We start from the raw sequence: 21,711 nt of genomic DNA on the forward strand, positions 1-21,711 counted from the left end.
GGGACGAAGTGGGCCAAGCCCTGTCCAGCTGTTGAGGGACAGGGGCCCCAGCACCTATGGAGAGGGTCCCCTGAGGGACACAACTGTGTGCCCTGCTGCTTCCTTTAAACAAAAGAAAGCAAACAAGCAAGTCAAATCATGTCAGAACCATGTACAAATTGCAAATAAAGAGGCACGGATATAGACTAAACAAGAAAGATACATCCAGACACTAACAGTGCCTGTCTCCGGGCAGAGGGGACTGCCTCACGTATGGGTGACTTGGTGTTCGGGATTACCTACCCTTCTGTTTTTGTTCAAGTTTTCTCTACGGAGCATATGACCTAACAAAGGGAAAAGCCAACAAATTATTTTTAAAAAGTAAAATACCTCTTAAAGTTTAAAATAGACCAAAGCTAAAGTGAGACTGGGTTTAACAAGCTGCATTTTGTGGTCACTATAAAAGTAATCACCAGACCAGTCCATCCCAAAGGACCACTAACTCCCTGAGGGAAGGGACTACTTCCGCCCCACTCTCAGCACACAGCTCTGTCTCACGTCATAGAGACAGAGCCACCAGATGGGAATGAATGTAACTTCCTGCCTGTATGGGGCCTCTCCTTCCCTCCCGTGACATGGGAGGAAGTGTCTGATCCAAAGCTGCCTCACCAACTCTGCCTGGGTCCCACCCTCTCTCACCTTCCAAAGGGCTCCTGGCACAGGGCGCCCTCTATTGCTCATCCTCTTTTATTGGCTCTTACCTGTCAGCATCTAAAATGTCTGGGCCCTCCCATCTTGACAGAATCCTCTTCAATTCCAATCCCTTTTCTCCTCTTTGCAGCCAAAGGTGTCACAGAGCCCTTTAAACACTTTGCCTTCCCCATTTCCTCTTGTTTGCTGTTCAGTCTACTCCACTCTGGCTTCTACCCTTACCACTAACTTCCGTTACTAGAGTCACCGATGACTTTCATGTCTACAATCCAATGGGTTATTTCAGTCCTTTCTTAATTGATAACAGTGCAGCTTTTGACCTACCTGCCCAATCAGGGTTTCTTGAAACATGCCTTAGGGACTTCTGTGATATAACATCAATTTAACTTTTGCCTCTTTGGCTGTCCCACTTTAGGTTACCTTAAGGTCTCAGGATCTGATCCCATCCCATGTTCTTTCCTTCTTCATAATAGATTCTCTATTAAGTAACTTCATAAACCCCAATGATTCAAATACTATAAACAGTATATGCTGACAATTCACAAATTCATATTTCCAACTCAGATCCTGCTTCCAAGCTCCAGCCAGGGATATCCAACTGCATTTTTATTTTTCATATTTGAATGTTTCACAGGAAGTCCAAACTCAATATGTTAAAAATGTAACGTATGATCTTATCTACACCAAAAAAAAAAAAAAACAACCTCTATTCTTCATCGAATGCTTCTTATCTCAGTAAATACCAACACATTCCTTGAGGCTGCCTACGCTGGAAACCAAAAAATCATCTTTTACTCTTTCTAATCTTCCAGTCTCACAAAAAAGTAATCATTTCTGACAACAGAGAAATAGGAAATGAATTTACCCTCATATCTTAAACAACTAAAAATCTGGACAAAGCATATCAGACAATGGTTTACAAGACACTGGACATCAGGCAATGAAGGTAAGTGGTACCTGAATGACAGGAAACAAACAAGGTGTCTTATGACTGCCCCAGCTCACTACCTGGAAAGAGTTTTCAAGACAGAGCCCAGGTAGGACCCTGACTTGAGGAAACAGACTTGGGAGTCTGGAAAGTCCACTCCATCTAGAATACAGGGCAGAGTACCAGAGAGGAGAAAGATGAACACTGAGAAAGCTACAGAGATCTATACTACAAAACGTTACTGAAAGAAATTAAAATGATGTATTCAAAGGAGAGATATATATTGTAACTGGGAAGACAGTATTTTTCAGATGTGTATTCTTTCTAAATCGATCTTACAGTCAATGCAACCCTAATCAAAATTCCAACAGTGTGTGTGTGTGTGTGTGTGTGTGTGTAAACAGATAACCTGGCTATAAAATTCATGTGGAAATTTGAAGGACCTAAAATAACCAAAACTACTTACATTACCTGCTTTCAGGACTTATTATAAATCTACAAAAATCAAGACACTATGGTATTGGAGTGAAGACAAATGAATAGAGCAATGGAAAAGTACAGAGTCCAGAAATAGACTTATATATATGATCAACAGATTTTCTTCAAAAGTGCAAAAGGCTGTTACACAGACAAACTATAGTCTTTTCAACAATGGTACTAGAACAACTGGATACCTTACAAAAAAAAAAAAAAAAACCCACCCCAAACTCCAATTCATACCTCTCACTACATATTAAAATTAAAGCAGATAATAGTCACAAATGTAAGAGCTAAAAGTACAAAACTTCTAAAAGAAAATAGGAGAAAATCACACTATATAAATTTCAATGAGGCAAAGATTTCTTTGATATGCCACTCAATGCACACTCTGGAAAGGACTAAATTGATGAAAATGGACTTGAGCAAAATTCAGAAATTCTTCCTTTCAAAAGACAATGTTGAGAGAATGGAACTACACACCATAGCTTGGTAGAAATATTTTCACACCATATATTTGGATAAAAGATTGGCATCTAAAATATATAAAGAACACTCACAACTCAATAATAAGCAAGCAAGCAACTTGATTTAAAAATGGACAAAAGATTTGAACAGACACTTCAACAAAGAACATAAACAGATGGTAGACAAGCACATGAAAAGATGCTCTATATCATAAGTCATCAGGGAAACACAAATTAAACCACAATGAGGTTCCATTTTACACCTCTTAGAATGTCTAAAATCAAAGACCTTGCCAAGTGCTGGTGAGAATTTAGAGCAACGAGAACTTTCATCACTGTTGGTGTGGATGTAAAACGGTATAACCATTTTGGTCAACAGTTTGGCAGTTTCTTAAGGTAAACATACATCTACCACAGGATCCATCCAGTCTACTTCTAATTAATTATGCGAGAAAAATGAAAGCATATTCCCATACAAAGCACGTGAATGTTGACAGGAGCTTTATCTGTAATAGTCTCAAACTGAAAATAACCCAAATAATCCAGTAATCATCATCCAAATGAGCAAGAGAAACAAATAGTGGTATGTATATGCAACTGAATAGTACTCGGCCATAAAAGGATTGAACTATGAATACACACAATAACGTGGATGAATCTCAAAATAATTATTCTGATTGAAAAAAGCTAAACATAACAAACAACATACAGTATGGTTCTTACGTATAGAAAATTCTAGAAAAATCCCAACTAATCTACACTGACAGAATCCAGATCCCTGAGGTTTGGAGGATGGATGGCAGGGAGAGGAGAGAGGAGGGGGACCCAAAGGGAACATAAGACAAGTTTTGGGGGATGATAAATATGGTCACTATTTTGACTGTGGTGACTTTTTCACAAATGTATACATATGTCAGGTACTTTCAAATTGTATACCTTAAACATATGCGATTTATAGTATACCAGTTATTCCTCAATAAAACTTAAAAGAAAAAAAAGAACTCTGGAATCTGCTACTTTCCTCCTTGTTTATTATCACCATTCTGGTGAGAAAAATCAACACTTCCCTCCTGGCCTTCTACAATAACCTGACACTTTCCTTGCTGTCCACTCTTGTCCATTCTCTGAACTGCAGCCAGAGTGATCTTTTAAGAACATAAATCTACTTGTGTCGCTGCTCAAAATCCTTCAAAAATTACTCATAAAATCAGGACCCAAAGACTTAGTCTTACCTACAAAGCTCTACTTATTCTTGTTTCTGCCCGAGTTCCATCTTGTTTCGCCCTTTTTAACCATTCTGTGCTTTCTGCTCCTGGAACTTGCCAAAACTATTCCTGTCTGTCTCAGGGCTTTTGCACATGCCAATTCCTTTTGGCTGGGAATTTGTCCTTCTCTGGGTGAACTCCTAACCTTTCTTTAGCTTCAGATTCAATGTTATCTTCTCTTTTCCAAGCATCCTTCTTTGAGGCATCAAGCTAGGTTAGGTTTTTGGTTTTTTTTTTTAAGGTTAGGTCTTGAAAGCAGCACTCACCTATGTCTCCTTCATAGCATCAACCACACATGTAAATCATTATCTGTGCAAATTTTTGTTTACTCTCTGTCCCTTCTTTACACATTTCCATCTCCCAGGACTATAAGCTCCAAGAGAGCAGGGACCATATGTACTTAATTCCTAGTATGTTGCCTGGCACATAGTAGGTATTCAAAATCATTTGTGGAATAAATGATAGACAGAATTGGAACTCACTTCCTAACCCAGAACTCATTCCTTGACTTCCAGATTAGATTTTTCTCACCCTGCTCATGCAAAATCCATCCTATAACTGACAGCCAAGTAGACTTTTCCTATAGCTACTTAGGTCTCAAACTGGTAAGAATTAAGAGAGGTAAGAGAGTGGAATCCTCAGTATTAAATATATTAAAACCAAAGTATTAGACTTATAAAAGAACGGTTAGTGATGTTTAGCACCACTAAATTGAGAGATCAATCAGGGTTTTTAAAAGATCAGTCATGTTCATTTCAATGATACAATTATTCTGGAAATTACACCCCCAAACAGTTCCAAAGTTAATTAACATGGAAGTTATCAAAGGATGAAACCAGATGGAGACAAGACTGGAGAGGCAGGACCTCGTAGGAAATTAAGTCAAGGCTCCTCGCTTCAGGAAAGAAAGGTGAGAAAGTTGACGACTGATCCAACACTACCATGCTTTTAGCAAAGCAGTGGCCTAGATTTTCAGTGTAGCTGTGCATATGGGGTTGGGAGGATAAAGATTACAAACATGGCTATTTTCCAAAACAGCTTCCTAAGAAACAGCCTACCTTCCCCTCCCTTTCCCTCCCTGCGATGTTTATAGACTCCCCTTAATTAGAGCATTTCAGCATGGAAGCATAATCCAATCTGAAAGAAAATTTCCCTTGAGAGCCATCTGTCAGAATTAGACTCCACTTAGCTACTGGACAGTAAGGCTGGATTGTAAATACCACGGACTACTTCGATTCTCCAAAGGCTCAAAACTCATTTTCCAAGCAAGCAAATGCCAATCCATGGGACAAGGCTTTCTGTCAGCAAACTGGCTCACTATCTGGGACAATAATGCTTCCACAGGTACAAGATCATTAACAGTGGTCCCCGGGGGCCATTCTACCTGACCAGTCTCACCTTTCTTCAGAGATGAAATTGCCGTCCTTGACAACTCTATGAAGTTCTCCTTCAGATGCTCCAGGTTTGCAGATTATTTTTTTCATTGAACTGGGTTGTCCCAGTGTATTCAGCCGTCAAGATATCTGACTGTGTAAGGGGGGACCAAGTGGAACCCACCCTAGCTCGCTGCAAAGCCAGCCTCTCAGAAGCACCCAGCTGGCTACGTGGACACCTGCCTTTGGTACCCATGCCAAGGCAGCAAGCAGACTCTTGGCTGGGAAAGGAGTGCATAGGGTGGGGGTGGTGGGGGAGGAAGAGGGTCCCTTCTCTCCTTCATCATTTCCCTATATGTCAGAGGTCATGTGAGTCAGAGTCTCTCCTGGGTCCCCCAAACCCCTTTCCCATTGCTCTGTTCTATCATACTTCAGTAGACCCCGCCTAGGCCCCCTTTACCAGGCCAATGTACCTACGCCTTAGCTGCTGTTGAGTGTTGGCTGCCCACAGCTCAAGGCTGCATCCTTCTTGAGAGGATTTCTGTCGACTGATGGGAGCTACCTTACAAATGACTGGCAAGTTATACCCTCTCCCCAGGGGTGGCCAGCAGCCATTGACAAACTAATACAGCGTTAAAAGGCAGCCCCCACTGTCTCAGGGTGGGGTATCTAGGTGCTGCCTTTCATGCGCCATGGCTCCTTGTGGGATCAGGCTCAGGACAGGCTTTAGCTGAACCCCCATCTTTTTCTCTCCTTACTTCCTTAAGGATTTCACTTGAGAGAAGTCCCTCAACAAATCACAGCACAAGAATCCTCTCAGCCTCTGCTTTGAGAGAATCCTTCTTAAGACACACACTATATTGGAGCTATTTCCTTCCTTCCTTCCTCCCTCCCTCCCTCCCTCCCTTCCTCCCTCCCTTCCTTCCTTCCTTCCTTCCTTCCTTCCTTCCTTCCTTCCTTCCTTCCTTCTCACTTAAAATACATTTAGCATCGCCTCTTAAGTGCTGAAGACAGAGTCACAGACTGCCCTGAAGGAGCACCTAGTCTACTGGGATAGGCAAGGATACACAGATACAATTCAACGTGATGTGTGTGTGAAGACGTACACACACAAGGGATACCTAATCTGTTCTGGGTGGATCTAAGGAGGGCTTGCCTAATGAGGTGATGATTAAGCGTAGGAGGACTTCGAAGATGAATAACATTTAGTTGAACAGGGAGAAGAGGAGTGGGAAAAGGTCACTGCAGATAAGAGAATAGTGTGTGCTCAGAACAAATAAACGACTGAGCAATTAGAAGGAACTAGCTGGAATAACAGAGGGAAGTTGCTTGTCCAAAACTAATGGCAGACATTGCTGTTGGATCTTAGTCTTCTCGCTTGCTGAGCCTTGATTCTGCCTTCTTGACCCTTCTTAACTCAGCCCCCTAGTCAGCTACCACTAGCTGATTAGAGTTGGTCCTCAGGATTAAAACCCTTTGCCATCCCTTTGGTACATGGGTTTTTATGCTTTATCTTCAACTACACATCTCCAAATCTACAACCTTACCTGCATCTGCTCCCACACAACTCCTCCCACATTAATTCCTATAACAAAGAAGACGTTGTCTCTTTGTTTATCTAGAGCCAACCCATCTACTGGAATTTCAGATCTTGTCTCCTACCTTTTCAGGGAACTTTCACTATTGATTATCATACCCTTTGTACTCATATCTTCAAACTCTACCTTTACTGACTCTTATCATTAGATTTTTTTAAATTGTCTTTATTTTCCCCTTCAAAAGTGATTTTTCAATTTATATTAATTTATATTTAATTAACATAGAGTAAAATGCACTGTTTTGTTACAGTCGTATGAGTTCTGACCAATGCGAAGAGTCAGGTACCCACCACCATAAATACAATAGAAAACAGTTCAGTTATATTCCTGAGCATCTCCTTCTATGCCACTGGGGCAGACACTGTAGACTAGCTAATTTAATATCCATTTCTAGCCCCTTCATCTGACCACATTCCAGCATACAGGTTGAAAAATTGAAAAATATGCTTTCAATACCTTCCTTGAATGTGAGGCTAGTTAGGTGTCACAGCTTCAGCCAATAAGAAACAGAATAGGTTGAAGACATCAGTGTGATTGTTAGGAAAGGAGTTTTAGAGGTAGAAAACACTGACATTTTTCCTTGCCACTTTACTTTCATCTCAAACACAGAAGTGATGTCTAGAATCATATACTTCACGATTATCTGATTAAAAAAATTATATAAGTAAATCAACAGGGTTTAAGAAATTGAAAACACATCAAAAAAGTCTGTAAAAGGATCAAGTGATTAAACAAATGACTAAAGTTTGGGGAATCAAATAAAGCTGCTAGTTACGAAAATTACATTAATAAATGGGAAACTCAATGGACTTACTAAATAGCTAATTAGAAACTGCTAAAGAAGGAGTTACTGAACAGAAAGAGCCAAAGAAATTACCTGGGATGCATCATTAATAGAAAAAAAGAGTAAACAAACAACAAACACGGAAGATAGAATAAGTAGGTCTAAAAATAAGGGATTTCCAGGAGGAAAAGCTAAAAAGTGTCAGGAAAAGACAAGATTCAAAAAGATTGTGGCTGGGAATTTTCAGAATCGATATAATTCATCCTCAGACTCAGGGCATCTTTTGAATCTTAAGCAAGATAAACAATACTTAAAAAAAAATCCACACCATTCATATCATCCCCAAGTTGCAAACAAAGAGAGAAATCTTAAATATGACATAGAGAAAAGAAAAGCATGTTATAATTAGACTGCAGCTGTTTTCTCAAAACCAAGAGTTTAGGGGCAAGCATCTAATAGACTAATTGTTAATAAAAATGATCTATATAAGACCTGTATACTCATATCTTTTAAATTGTAATGTGAAATAATGATATTTTCAGACAAATAAAAACTGAGAGCATTAACATCAACAGACTCTTTACTGAAGGAATTTCTTAAGGATGTACTAAATGTGAAAAATAATCTATAAAGAAAGCCTAAGGAAATGATAAACTAAGAAAAGTGGTAAGTACGTGGCAAATTTAAACAATCATTAACTATATAAAATATTAATTATAATGTGTAATTGAGGGATGCAAAAAGGCAAGGCAAGACAGAAGTAAAACACTGGCAAATAATAGCATGTTTTCTGAAATGACAGTGACTGGAGTCGAAGGTTCCAAGATATATGTAGAGTTTTGGAGGAGGCTTAATATACTGATTAACTTTTTACTTTATTAAACTAACCATGCATGTTACAACTTTTAGGAAACTACTAAACAAACAGAAATAGAGGGTATAGCTTATATATTAGTGAAAGGGAGAAAGTGAAATGGGAAGAAAAACACAACTCAAAAAGATGCAAAACAGGAAAAAAATATCAGGACTAAAGTAAGCACAATATAAAAGGTAGAAATAATCCAAAAACATCGATAATTACAATGACCTAAATAGATTAATCTTACTTGTTAAATGTCAATAATTGACAGAATGGATTTTTAAAAAAAATCCAGCCATACCTTGCTTATGGTGTTTATACTTAAAATATAAGGATATAGGAAAGTTTCAAGTAAAAGAACAAAGGAAAATATGTAAGACAAAACCAACTAAAAGGAAGACTGTATCATTCTACAAATACCAGACAAATTACACCTGAGGCAAAAACCATTTCTCTACATCAAGATGGACACTAAATAATGATAGAAGGTTTAAACATCCAGAAAGATATAAAATGTGGTAATATCATAACTATATGTATGAAGCTAACATAACTACAAGAAAAAATTAAAAATCTACTATCATAGTAGATTCTGAACATGTTTTCTCCATAACTGTATTTCAGACTGATAAAAATATCAATCAAGATATGATTGTCAGTAATGCAAGATCTTTTCAAACACATATAGCACATTTATAAAAACTGAAGTGGAAGAGAACATAATACAACTCTGAATACATATTAAATAACCTGTAAAATATAGCTCATATTATCTGATCACATTCCAATTAAATTAGAGCAGTAACATCTTAAAAATATATAACATGAAAATTAAAAATACACTTTAAGTAATAAATAAATCAAAGAAAAGATTATATTTGATATAAGAAAACACTTAGATCAGAATGATATGACAAAAATAAGTATCAAAATTTGCTGACATACAGCTAAAGCAGTACTTCAAGGGCAATTTATAGCCTGAAATGCATATTTAAGGTTTCAGTTATACAAGATGAATACTTTCTGGAGATCTACTATACAGCATTGTGCTTAGAGCTAATAACACTGTCTTATACTTAAAACTTGCCAAGAGGGTGACCTTTTGTTAATATTCTTCCCATACCAAAATGATATGATCATCTTGATAAACAAAAATCTTCTGAAAAAGTTCAATATCCATTCGGGTTTTAAAAGTCTACAGGCAATGTCCTATTTACTGGTGAACATTCAAAGCATTCCTTTCAAGATCAGGAGCAAGCCAAGGATTACTCTAATGGCCTTTGTTCTGGCAGTCCTGATAAATGTAATAAAGCAAGCAAAGAGGATGTGGGGAGAAGTCAAAAGACTCAAAAAGGGAAGAAGGGAAGAACAAAACTGTACTTATTCATGCATGGTATAACTGTCAATGTACAAAACCCAAAAGAATCATGGGCACCTTATTAGACTTACAGTACGTAGCAATACCAAGTGTTGGCGAGACACAGACTATGATGGGCTCATGTACAGTTGCTGGGATTGTAAACTGGTCAGACCACCTTAAGATATAGGTGTTTTGATCTTGCAACTCCATTCCAAGGTATATATCTTAGAGAAATTCTTGCACATAATAACCGGGAGACATATACAAAGAGCAGACATATAGCAGCATTTTCTAAAATGGAAAAAACTTAAATTAATTCAAATAACCATTGACTAGGGACTAGATAAATCATGGTACAGCACACAATGAAATGCTAAAACACACCGCCACACACACACACAAAAAGAACTGCAGTATGTAGGTAAACATAAGTGATTCAATACACATAATACTGAACATAACAGTTTGCTGAAAACAAAACATAATTTATTCACATAAGTTTCACAAGTAGGCAAAACTGAATAACCTATGCTTATGTGGCAAGATGATTTAAAAGCAAAGGAATTATAGATATGAAATTCAATATATTGATTATGTGGAGGAGGGAGTTTAGAGACAGAGGAGGGTCACATGGAGCTTTGAAGAGAATGATAACTTTCTCTTTCTTCAGCTAAGTTCTGGATTGACTGATATGTGTTTTATTATTTTTTTAAATTATACATATGAAATCAAAAAGGACCCTGTGGTATCTCCCTAGGGATAGACTCCCTACCCCACCATGTCCCCTGCCTCTTGCTTGTAGAAAAGCTTCAGCTTTCTAGGTCTTCCCTGAGTTTCAAAGAGCGAATTTAATCAGAGAAGTGAGAAAATGGAGAAACAGAGAAAAACAGTCAAACAAGAGAAAATAATACTTAAGCCATAAAACAAAGTTAAGGACCTTCAGTTCCTTCTTAAGGGCTATAGATAATATTATAAGCCGTATCTTTGAGTGTTTTTTTTTACAGATACTAAAACCCCCGCCAGGTAAAAGAAGTTATCTGTATGATGACCACAAGTACACAGACCCCAGACAGTTTGGAAACAGAAGGTTGATGATGTTAACTCCTGAAACACCACCCTGATACCCTACCACCAACCAATCAGAAGAATGTTCATGAGCTGATCGGATACCCTACAACCATCATTCTTAATGCTGCCTTTAAAAACACTTCCCCTATTAGGGGAGGGTACAGCTCAAGTGGTAAAGCACATGCTTAGCACACTCAAGGTCTTGGGTTCAATCCCCAGTACCTCTATTAAAAATAAATAAACCTAATTACCTTCCCACCAAGAAAATAATAAAATAATACAGTAATAAATAAAGTATTAAAAAAATAAAAACACTTCCCTAAAAGCCATAAGGGATTTCTGACTTTTTGAGCTGCCAGTTCTCCTTGGTTGGCCCCACATGTTGGTGGGTGCCTTGCAATAAACGCTGTACTTTCCTTCACCACAACCTGGTGTCAGTAGATTGGCTTCACTGCACATCAGGCAAGTGGATGCAACTTTGGTTTGGTAACACATACACATTATACATACTTTTGTATGTGTCATATATTTCATTAAAAAAAGCAAATGCTTTGTTCTGGCACCTATACTATGATAGAAGCTATCAAAGCCAATTTGTCAGAGACCTGTAGCTTTATTAATCCCTTCCATCAGATTTCTGTTCTGCAGCAATACTGCTTTTCATTCCTGAATAATCTAGATGTTGAGAGGATACCATGTCTGAGGGATCACGAATAAGAAAAATGGTAGGGTGGGATTCAGTGGGCACTCATGAAGACACAGCTTATTAGATCCCAGTGATGGCCGAACTCCACCCACATCCACATTATAAAAGGAACCTGGCTTCTCTGTTGTCACCTGGAAACCAGTGCTTTTCCATGGGTTTTTCAAATTGTTGGTCCCTTAGGATCAGTTAGCCAAGCAGCCCCAGTGCTTTCAGCACTGCGTGTAGTGGTACTGGAGGAGGCTCCTACTAGCTGGCACCAGTTTGCCAGAGCCAATGTAAGCATCTTTCACCAACTCCATCTTAAGTGATGTCACATTGGTAGCTTGAAATCAGCCCTGCTGGGAGTATTTACACCACAGAAACACGCAAATGCTACAAATCAGGTCTCCTTCTTATTCTCCACTCCCAGTCAGTTGTTAACACATCTACCAGGAAACCGCTGGATGTGACAAAGCCATAGAATCATATGATAACAACTTGGGCCTCATGGTGTAATGGAATGAAACAGGATTAAATTAACAAACTTCCTCAGTCCCAGAGAATGCCTGACCCATTTGCATTCAACTGTGAGGAGCAAGCATCCTGGGCTTCCCTGAATACTTTTTCCTTCCCCTGAGTGGTTCCAGGGATCCACATTTATCAGGTCTAGAAATGGTCCCAGGGTCCCGGCAGACAGAACAGGGAAATTCCTAAATCAGCCACTGCAATATATTGGACTTTGCAACCATTCACAAAGTTCAATTTTGGTGGAAATGTAAGGTTTAAAATCCATAAGATTAAAAGAGAGTCTATCCCACAAAAAATACACTATACTATTACTGACTGATCTGGCTTCAACAGTTGAGTGGTTTAATTAAACTATCGTTTTTACACTCAATAACTGACTTTTTATTCCTTCTCAGGAAGGTGTGAGGATTAATTTTTATTTGACTGCTAACATTTATAAAACTTATAATCTCCTTAGAGAAATAAAATACAACAGCAATAAAAAAAAAATTAGTCAATGGATTCAGCTCCATATAACATCTCCTGACCAATCCAGCCCCCAGAGCCTCGCCAAATTAGCTCCTAGTGAGGAACTTCATTTCATTAAGCAAGGGCTTATTCATTATCACTTCTAGACACAATTCTACAGGCTAGGCACACAGTAGTGAACAAGCTGGTAAGGTCTTTGCACTCACAGAATTGTCTAACAGAAAAGAAAGAAAATTCAACAAATACATAAAAGAAAGTACAGTGACAAGAAAAAAAAAATTTGTAACTATGTATGGTGACGGATGCCAACTAGACCTATTCTGCTGATCATTTTGACATATATACAAATATTGAATCATGATGTTGTGCACCTGAAACTGAGATGTCGTTTGTCAATTATATTTCAATTAGAAAAAATTTAAATAAAACATATACATCATTCATGTAATAACAATAACATAAGAATAAATAAACTTGCATTTTCAAAGTCTTAGATATATGACAAAAAAGACATGACGAGTAGGGATAGAAGTAAAGAGTACCATAGACGCATAAACCAGAAAAACCTATCCGAGCCCAGGGTTCATGTAAGAGTTCTCCAAGGAAGTGGCATTTAGCCTGGGATCTAAAAGCTTAGTAAAAGTTAACCAGGGACAGAGGGGAAAGAAAAGTAAACCAGCATACACGATAATTCTGAGACACCTTTTCATGAACAGACTGAAACGGCTATGAAAAACTTTTCTTCTACGTCCTATTTGACCACCGTTCAGCTGTGTGACCCTGGCTGAATCTCTGAATGGCCTGCCACCTTAGCTGTATGTGTTAAATGAGGATTTTAGATTACAGCACCTCTTAGGGCTCTTTCTGGCTATTTGACTGCAAGGCATTTAACATATATTATTATTTATGTGAATAACTAATAGTTATCTATACACATAGATCATTATTTAGTTAGTACAAGTAAAAACTGCTCTTTTTGAACAGGCTTTGAGCAATTTGGCACACGCTGTTTCCAATACAGGGTGGATGTTCACAGAAACTCCTCCAAGTAAAAATACTAGATTACAAAATCCTTTTTAACGCAGAGCAGAGCTGACAGGACAGAAATGGAATTTTTTAGTGCCAGAAACAATGAAAAAGTGTGAATCTGCAGAGGGAAGTAAGCCGTGCAGTTGGAGCATGAAAGGAGGTAAATGTGAATCTCTGGCAGCTTAGTGCCTGCGTTTTCGAGGACTGTGGGAGAATCCAGAATAATGCTGGCGTCTTAAAGACTGAGGATTACATCCTTAAAGGATAAACAAAACAGAAGTTCTGCCTTAAAGAAGTAGACATTGGAAATACATCCTGTCTTGGACTTAATTTAGGTAAAGCAAAAACTACCCGGCCAGTTTCTAACCATTAATACAAGCCTGTATTTACACAGCTGGAGTCTATATTCACCCTACCTCTGTCGTCCAAAACCCTCAAGCTCAAAATTTAGTTTAAAGTGATTCCATGTTGGTAGTTCACCTAGTTACCTGGTAAAAGCAACCACAAATGATCTCTGAAGGAATGCACTTTAAACCCAAACTTGCAAGTTTCTACTGATAAAGCTCTAAGCTAGATGAGCTCACCATCACAAATAGCTAAACCCAAGAGACAACAGGGCATGACGAGTTAATGGAAATGCCAAACAAAAGAATCAGATTTATTCTTAATAATCTGCATTATTTTTCTTAATAATCTTTGCATTAATTTATGTAAAGATTATAGCTATTGGAATTATGAGCAACAGAATATAAAAATAACTATGTAGAAAATGGTAAAAGAAATAAAAAGAGAAAATTGAAATTATGTTAAAAAAAGATTATCAAGTATATTAGGCCAAACTGAAAATGCAGCAAATAATGCTCTACAAATGGAAAGAAGTAAATGGCTGAAAATTTTCCAGAACTCATGAAAGGAAACAATCTCAGATTCAAGAAACCCAATAAATCTCAGTCAGGATATATAAAAAAAGAAACGCTCACTTAGCAATGTTAAACTACAGGACACTAACCAGGAAAGCAAGATCTTGAGAGGAATAAGAAAGAAAGAAAAAATTACATTGAAAGGAATTAATATTAGACTAAATGTTGACTTCTCTAAAGCATCTGAAGGTCAGAAAACTATGGAATGATAACTTTACAATGCCAAAATCAGAGTAACTGAGAGTTTTATGTCCGCCCTCCCATTTTTATACCCAGAAAAATGATCTTCTAAGAACAGAAGCAAAATAAAGATATATTTGGGACTATGGCTTTCAGGTGAAGGTTACTGCCAGGCTATACTCCAAGGAAAGCATCTTGGGGAATAAATATCCCAACCTCACTCTCCCCCTCTTCCTTATTTTGTGAAACGAATCAGAAGCCAGAGACTAAGGGAGCTCTTTTCAGTTTGAAGAAAAACAAAAATCCCAAAGCCTCCAGGAGCATGGAGTAGGAACAAATGGAAGGCATCCAAAATAATTCTCCCGACTAATTTTATAAATCAAAAATTACCTTGATTCCAACCCAGATAACGGCCATCCAAGAAGGTAAATTACGTGTACCACGCATGAGCATAGATGTAAAGTATCAGCAATGCATAAAGCAGGCGATATACTAAGGCCAGTCTGGACCATACTAAGAATATAAGATTGGCTAAAATTTTTTAAAAAAATCAATGTTATTGACCAAAGTAGCAGATTAAAGTGAAAAAGATCCCACAAGATCATAGTATTTGATAAAATGAATGATCTTCGTCACTTTTCTGACCTGTTCTGACCTTTGTGATAAAAAGGCTTAGTCAAAGGGAACCCTTAGACACCGATGGTGGGAAGGTAAATTGGTGCAGCCACTATAGAAGACAGTATGGAGCGTCCTTTAAAAAACTAAAAATAGAGCTATCATATGATCCAGCAATCTCATTCCTGGATATATATCTGGACACAAAAAGGAAAACTCTAATTTGAAAAGATACATATATCCTGATGTTCAGAGCAGCACTATCTACAATAGCTAAGATACGGAAACAATCTAAGTGCCCATCAACAGAAAACTGGCTTAAGAAGATACGTTATTACTATTCAAACAGAAAAAAGAATGAAATATTGCCATTTGCAGCAACCAGGATGGACCTAGAGAATATTATACTTAGTGAAGTAAGTCATATACTTCAAATACTATATGATATCACTTATATGTGAAATCTAAAAAGTAATACAAATCAATCTATATACACAACAGAAACATACTCACAGACAGAAAATAAATTATGGTTACCAAGGGGGGGGGTAGGGACAAATTAGGATTATGGGCTTAATAGATACAAACACTATACATCAAATAGACAAACAGCAATAGCATAGTATAGCACAGGGAATTATATTCAGTATCTTATAATAACCTATAATGGAATATAATGAGAAAAAAAGAACTGAATTGCTATGCTGTACACCTGAAACTAACACAATATTGTATGTCAATTATACTTCAATTTAAAAAAAGGCTTAGTCAACTAGGAATACAGGGATATATTTTTAATATAATAAAGACATCCACACTACATCTATAGCAAAATCATACTCAATGGAAACGTTAGAGACATTCCATTTAAAAGAAGGAACAAATCAAGATGACAAGTACCATAAGTATTGTTCAGCATTATATGGGAAATCCTAATCTGTGCACAAATTAAAAATAAAAGGCATACAGATTAGAAAGAAACAAATACAACTATCATAATTCACATGACTGATTATTGACAAAGAAAATTCAGAAGAGTCTACAAATTATAAGAGAAGTAAGAATTTTTTACAAAATTGCCAAATAGAAGATAAATACACGAAATTTTTACTGTATCGCTATATAGCACCAATAGTTAGAAAATGCAATTTTAGAAAAGATACTATTTAAAATAACAAAAATAAGGTACTTATCAATAAAACTAACAAAAGATATGCAAGACATCCTCATGTAGAAAATTATAAGCGTTGAGTGAAAGACTTTAAAGGAGAACTAAATAGATACACTATGATCATGAATAGAAGACTTAATATCACAAAAGATGTAAAATTTCCCTAAATTTATCTATAGACTTCATAGAAATCCAAACAAATCCTGGAAAGAAATTTTAATTTGACAATCTGATTCTAACACTTATGAGAAAGGTCAAGTATCAGCCAAGACTGAACTGAAGAAAAAGCAGGCTAGATGGTCTGCTCTTCCAAATGTTAAAGGTAATTATAAAGGATAGTAATTTGCAAATTGCGCTATTGGTAGAAATAGTCAAATAGAACAACAGAAAAGAGAATCCAGAAACAGATTCCTCAGATATAGCAACCTATACAGCAATTCACTGCAGATTACTGTGAAAATACGCTGGAAAACTAGTTATCCATAAAGAAAAAGAAGTATGGATGTCTTATAGACTGAATGTTTGTGTCTTTCCAAAATTCCTATGTTGAAGCCCTAACCCATAGTGTGATGCTACTTGGAGGTGGGTCTTCTGGGAGGTAATTCGGTTTAAATGAGGTCAGGAGAGTGAGGCCCCCATGATGAGATTATCGTCCTTACAAGAGGAAGGGAGACCAGAGGTTGCTCTCTTCACCACGTGAGGACACATTAAGAAGACAGCTATCTGCAAGCCAGGAAGAGGGCTCTCACTGGGAACCAGATCTGCTTGCACCTTGATCTTGCACTTCTCAGCCTCCAAAACTGGGAGAAATAAATTCCTGTTTTAGCTATCTAGCCTATGTATTTTGTTATCGTAGCTTGAGCTAATACAGGATGTCGATATTACATTTCACATTTCATTCTCATGGATTAAAATCAAAATTAGGAAAGGCAAAACTTTAAAATGTCTAAGAGAAAATATAGGAAAAATATCTTTACGACCTAGAGTAGGAAAGGATTTCTTAAACAAAACACAAAAGTGCTAACTTATCATAGAAAATGCTGATATATTTTACTACATTAAATACAAGAACCTCTATTGATCAAAAGACACCAAGTGAGTATAAAGACAGCCATAGATAATGTTCGTAATACACACAACCAACAAAGGAGTCACATCCAGACTGTATAAAGAACATATATGGATCAACAAGGAGAAGAGAGTAAACAAACAAAAAACAGAAAAAAGTGGTGAACAAACTTTAGCAAGAAAGGTAATATGAGTAACCAATGAACTTATCAAAAGACGGTCAACCTTGGCAGCCAAGAATATACAAATCATAAACCATTTTATGTGCATGCACGCACACATACTAAACAGTGTGGTAACTGCAGGAGTGGGTGAGAATATAGAGCATTAGCAACTGGGTTAGGGCTAGGTTTGGGGTTAGGGTTAGGGTCATCCCTCACAATGGGAGGGTCAACCTGTATAGCCATGGTAGAAAGGCATTGCCTAGAAAATTTGAAAGCATGGGTACCTTACATTTATCAGGGATACACCCTAGAGAAATTATTGCACATGTGACAGGAGACGTGCACCAAAAAGTTCTGCAGTATTATTCAGAATCAGAAAAAAACTAATTAACAACCCAAATATCATCAACACAAGAAAGCTAATTTGTATACATAACACAGCAGAATTTTATACAGTAACAAAAATACACGAACCACAGCTCCATTCATCTCTATTGTTAAATGTCAAAATCACCGTGGACTGAAAAAAAGTCAAAAAAGAGCTCTGAAAAGCAGAAACAGACAAAACTGAACAATATATTGCTTTACAAATAAAATTCAGGATAGTGATTTCCTTTTGGCAGGGACGGGCTGAGAGAATACGACGGGGGAGGGCGACCCCTGGGCCATCACCAGAGTACCTGGTGGTATTCTCCCCTTCAGCTGAGGGGTGGGCCATGTCTGTTCATTTCATTATTCCCTCATTAATCTGTATGTGTACATTACAGACGCTGTTACATACATGTTGTATTATAAAAATGAAACCTTGGTAAATCTCAGACTTTCATTCTCAGTCTCTGTACAAAGTCCCATTCAAAAAAGTACAGTCAAAACAGCAAAATATAATAAATTTTAAATGCAATTTAAAAAAAACACCAGATTATGAAACCATCTGTAATTCCATTCTCAGGACCTCCTCTCTCCTGCTGGCTACCCAAAGACCTAGATCAAAGCTCAGAATATTTATTGTTTGCCTAGGAAACAACTGAGAATTTTGAGGCCTTATCAGTTTTCCTTCTTGATAAGTTCACATTCTACTCAACTCTATGGAAATCCAGGATTCTCCATCAGTGGATGGAAAACTAGTCACAGGAGAGCGCTAAATGGCAGTGATCCCAGGGCTATAAGGCCTCTGCAAGCTGCCCTTCTATGCTCCCATCCCATGGGAAACTGCTCTAGGAGACCTCCCCACCAGGGATCGGCCTTACTTACATTTCTATCAGCCACCGTGCACTTGTGTTACTCTTTCCACAAAGTTTCCAGGAGGCAACTCACAGCAGGATCCCTGTTGAGATTTCTAATAACCACTCCAGCTCTTTTATGAAATGCATTAGTCACAAAATACAAAATGATGTCACACTAGATGACATGACCAACCTCTCTCTACCAAGGCTCATCACTGATGCCGGCAGAGTCTCAGCTGATATCCAAGGGGACTTGGTAAATACTCTAGTGAGATGGTTCCTTCTTGAGCCATTCGTCTTTTAGTATCAGCAGCCTGCTCGCCTTGTTTCTTTAAAGTTTATAATGCTGCCTCCTGAGTTTGGCAGTGGGGATTTGGGATACAATCCTTGCCTCCCATAGCATCTGTTTTGGGGTTTACAGATACTACAGCCTTTCAGGTTTGAAGATGTCTGTGCTTTACCCAATCACCCAAATCACCTTAGTTTCATCACCTGGTGTTCTCTGCACCTTCTCCAGCTCCTTTTCTTTCCTCATCATTATGATAAAGGCCATTAAAACTCTATGCTACACTCTGCTTATCTGAGGAGCAGGACAAAGCTGGCTCTGGCATCACAAAGCTGTGAAGAGAAGGTGTCCCTTGGAAGAGCCAAAGTGTGGGTGAGTCCCTGTTCACAAAAGGGGCTGAGATGAGAGAGTATCAGTGTGGGTATCTGGTCACTGGGCAGAGATTCTGTGTGTTCTCTTCTCTTCCTGAACAGAGTGAGAGCCTTTCATGAATGGGATCCAAACTCAAGCTGGGTCATCTAAGCCGATCTAAGCTGAGTAAGGATTATGGTGCTTAGTGTCTTGGATGACTGGGCAGAGAACTATGTTGCCCTCAGCAGATGAGCTAACAAAGTTGCCTGAGTGAATCTGGACAGAGATAAGAAACAAGTGGCCTTAAAATATTAGAGTCACCTAAGAAAGTCCAATTTTCCTTTCTGTTTCAGGACCATCAATACACCTCTGCAGGATAGTGAGAGGGATGTAAACGGAGGAAAAATATCTCCACTGCACTCTGGTGTTAAATGTAAACATAGATATATAGCATCACTCCATAGCACTTCCACCCTTTCTCCTGAGCTCCAAATAGGATTTGACCTTGTATAGATTAGTTTTGCCAATATCTATAGATCAGACTGACCTCCTTGTAACTCTGATTCTGTATTTTATAAAGTGGTGCCTACTCTTCTCAATCATTCTCAGTTCTGGGATTAAAGCTGAAGATCTGATCATGGGAAATGCTGCTGAGCTGACCTGAGAACATGGCAAGGGCTTAATGCTCTCAGAGAGTCAGGCAGTGGTCTCTTAGCCGCAGATTATAGTTAAAGGATGCCAGGACCCACTTAGCACAGCCAATCTAGAGAGCTCTAAAGAACATGTGGTAAAGAGGGCAGAAAATATCTAGTGTCTATTAGGGAATAGCTAAGAATTAGAAAACAGAAGAGAGACAATATTCTTTAATATTGCTTTCATGAGTAATTCTTGGAAACTGCAAAATGAATATTATGAAAGATTTGTTTATGGAAAGGTACAAGGAGGTTCGAAGCAAGAGCTCTATGGCCACTAACATGAATTTGGTACTCTGCCTCCTCCCGCAAATAAAATAAGGTGTAAGCAATCTGTCTGTATGCTGACCAGTAAGCCCCCCAAAATGAAGAAATGTTAGACTCACATTGGTGACGTATTCGATGTCCTTCCAAAGGATGCACTCCCTGGGGAAATCAGCCAAGTCTAAGAAGTGATCCACCACCACTTGGCCGATTAAGTCATGACGAGAGAACCTGTCAAAGTCATAGACAGAGAAGTGAAGCTTTCGGGCAGCAAGGTCATTGTAGGGAACCGGAAACAAAAACACTTCGTCAAACACAGGGTTCAGCGTCTTTCTGTGCACTTTAGTCTGGTGTTTTGTTTTCCGATCGGGAAGCAAATAAATCTTGACATAAGGATCTGAAGTCCCAGAAAAGTCCTTGGCAGGCAAATTGACAGCTTTGTGAATCTTCACTATGAGTTGCTCCAAGTCACAGTCATATTTTAAAATGAAGTTCAGTTTCCCACAGGCTTTGCTGTTACTCCTTCTTCCATCATCATTATCCAGCGACCTCTGCTTATATAACTCCGGTTTAATTCGCCCAATTCCAGTCAACTGTTCCTGTTTTTGAAGCTGTTGGATATTGAAGTCTGGGTTTGACAGGTTGAGTTGTCTTCGGACAGAATTATGCCTTGAGTGAAGAACGAGAGAGAACAAAGTTATAACCTCATTAGTTCCGGGTCTTTCAGAAACGTGTGCCTGGGATGTAGGTAGACTGTTACGCACTGTTAAAAGCTTAGATCTGTGGGCCTTTTTTTTTTTTTTTGGCCTAAATTCAAAACGCTCATCAATGGAGTAAGCTGCACCCCAAGGCCTGAAGCCCAAAACTGAGGCCTGGCAGCAGGAAATGAACTTACTAGCATGTGACCTTGGAGCTTTAAAGGTTTAATGCACTTTCTAAACCGTCTCATGTGCCATTAAAGAAGCTTATTCAGCTGGTAGGAGGTAAAGATTTGTACAAACTGGTTTAAAAATAAAATTACTCACCTAGGTATCTAATATCCTGAAATTAAAACCATCAGCTCTGTGTTCTCTTAAGAAGAATGGATCTTTCTCTAAATTATATAGAATCCCCTGTCACTGGCTTTTAGCCTTATAAGGATGCACATTCTTACTGGTTCAAATCAAATCATTTCATCACAGGAAAATGGTTTTCGCTC

At 38.1% G+C, this 21,711-nt stretch overlaps 1 protein-coding gene across 2 annotated transcripts in view; it reads right to left on the minus strand.

Moving 5' to 3' along the window:
- The window catches only part of SYT9 (synaptotagmin 9), a 176,064-nt gene that overhangs the window by 90,702 nt on the left and 63,651 nt on the right, over positions 1–21,711 (minus strand). For both annotated transcript variants that reach the window (XR_012509705.1, XM_074372466.1), the window contains exon 3: positions 20,636–21,182. Coding sequence is in view for 1 of the 2 variants with exons in the window: in XM_074372466.1 (XP_074228567.1) it covers positions 20,636–21,182 (547 nt within the window). In the remaining variant the exon portion in view is untranslated. The remainder of the gene's footprint in view (positions 1–20,635; positions 21,183–21,711) is intronic.

The sequence above is a fragment of the Camelus bactrianus genome, chromosome 10 (assembly GCF_048773025.1).
Source record: "Camelus bactrianus isolate YW-2024 breed Bactrian camel chromosome 10, ASM4877302v1, whole genome shotgun sequence".
Lineage (NCBI taxonomy): Eukaryota > Metazoa > Chordata > Mammalia > Artiodactyla > Camelidae > Camelus > Camelus bactrianus.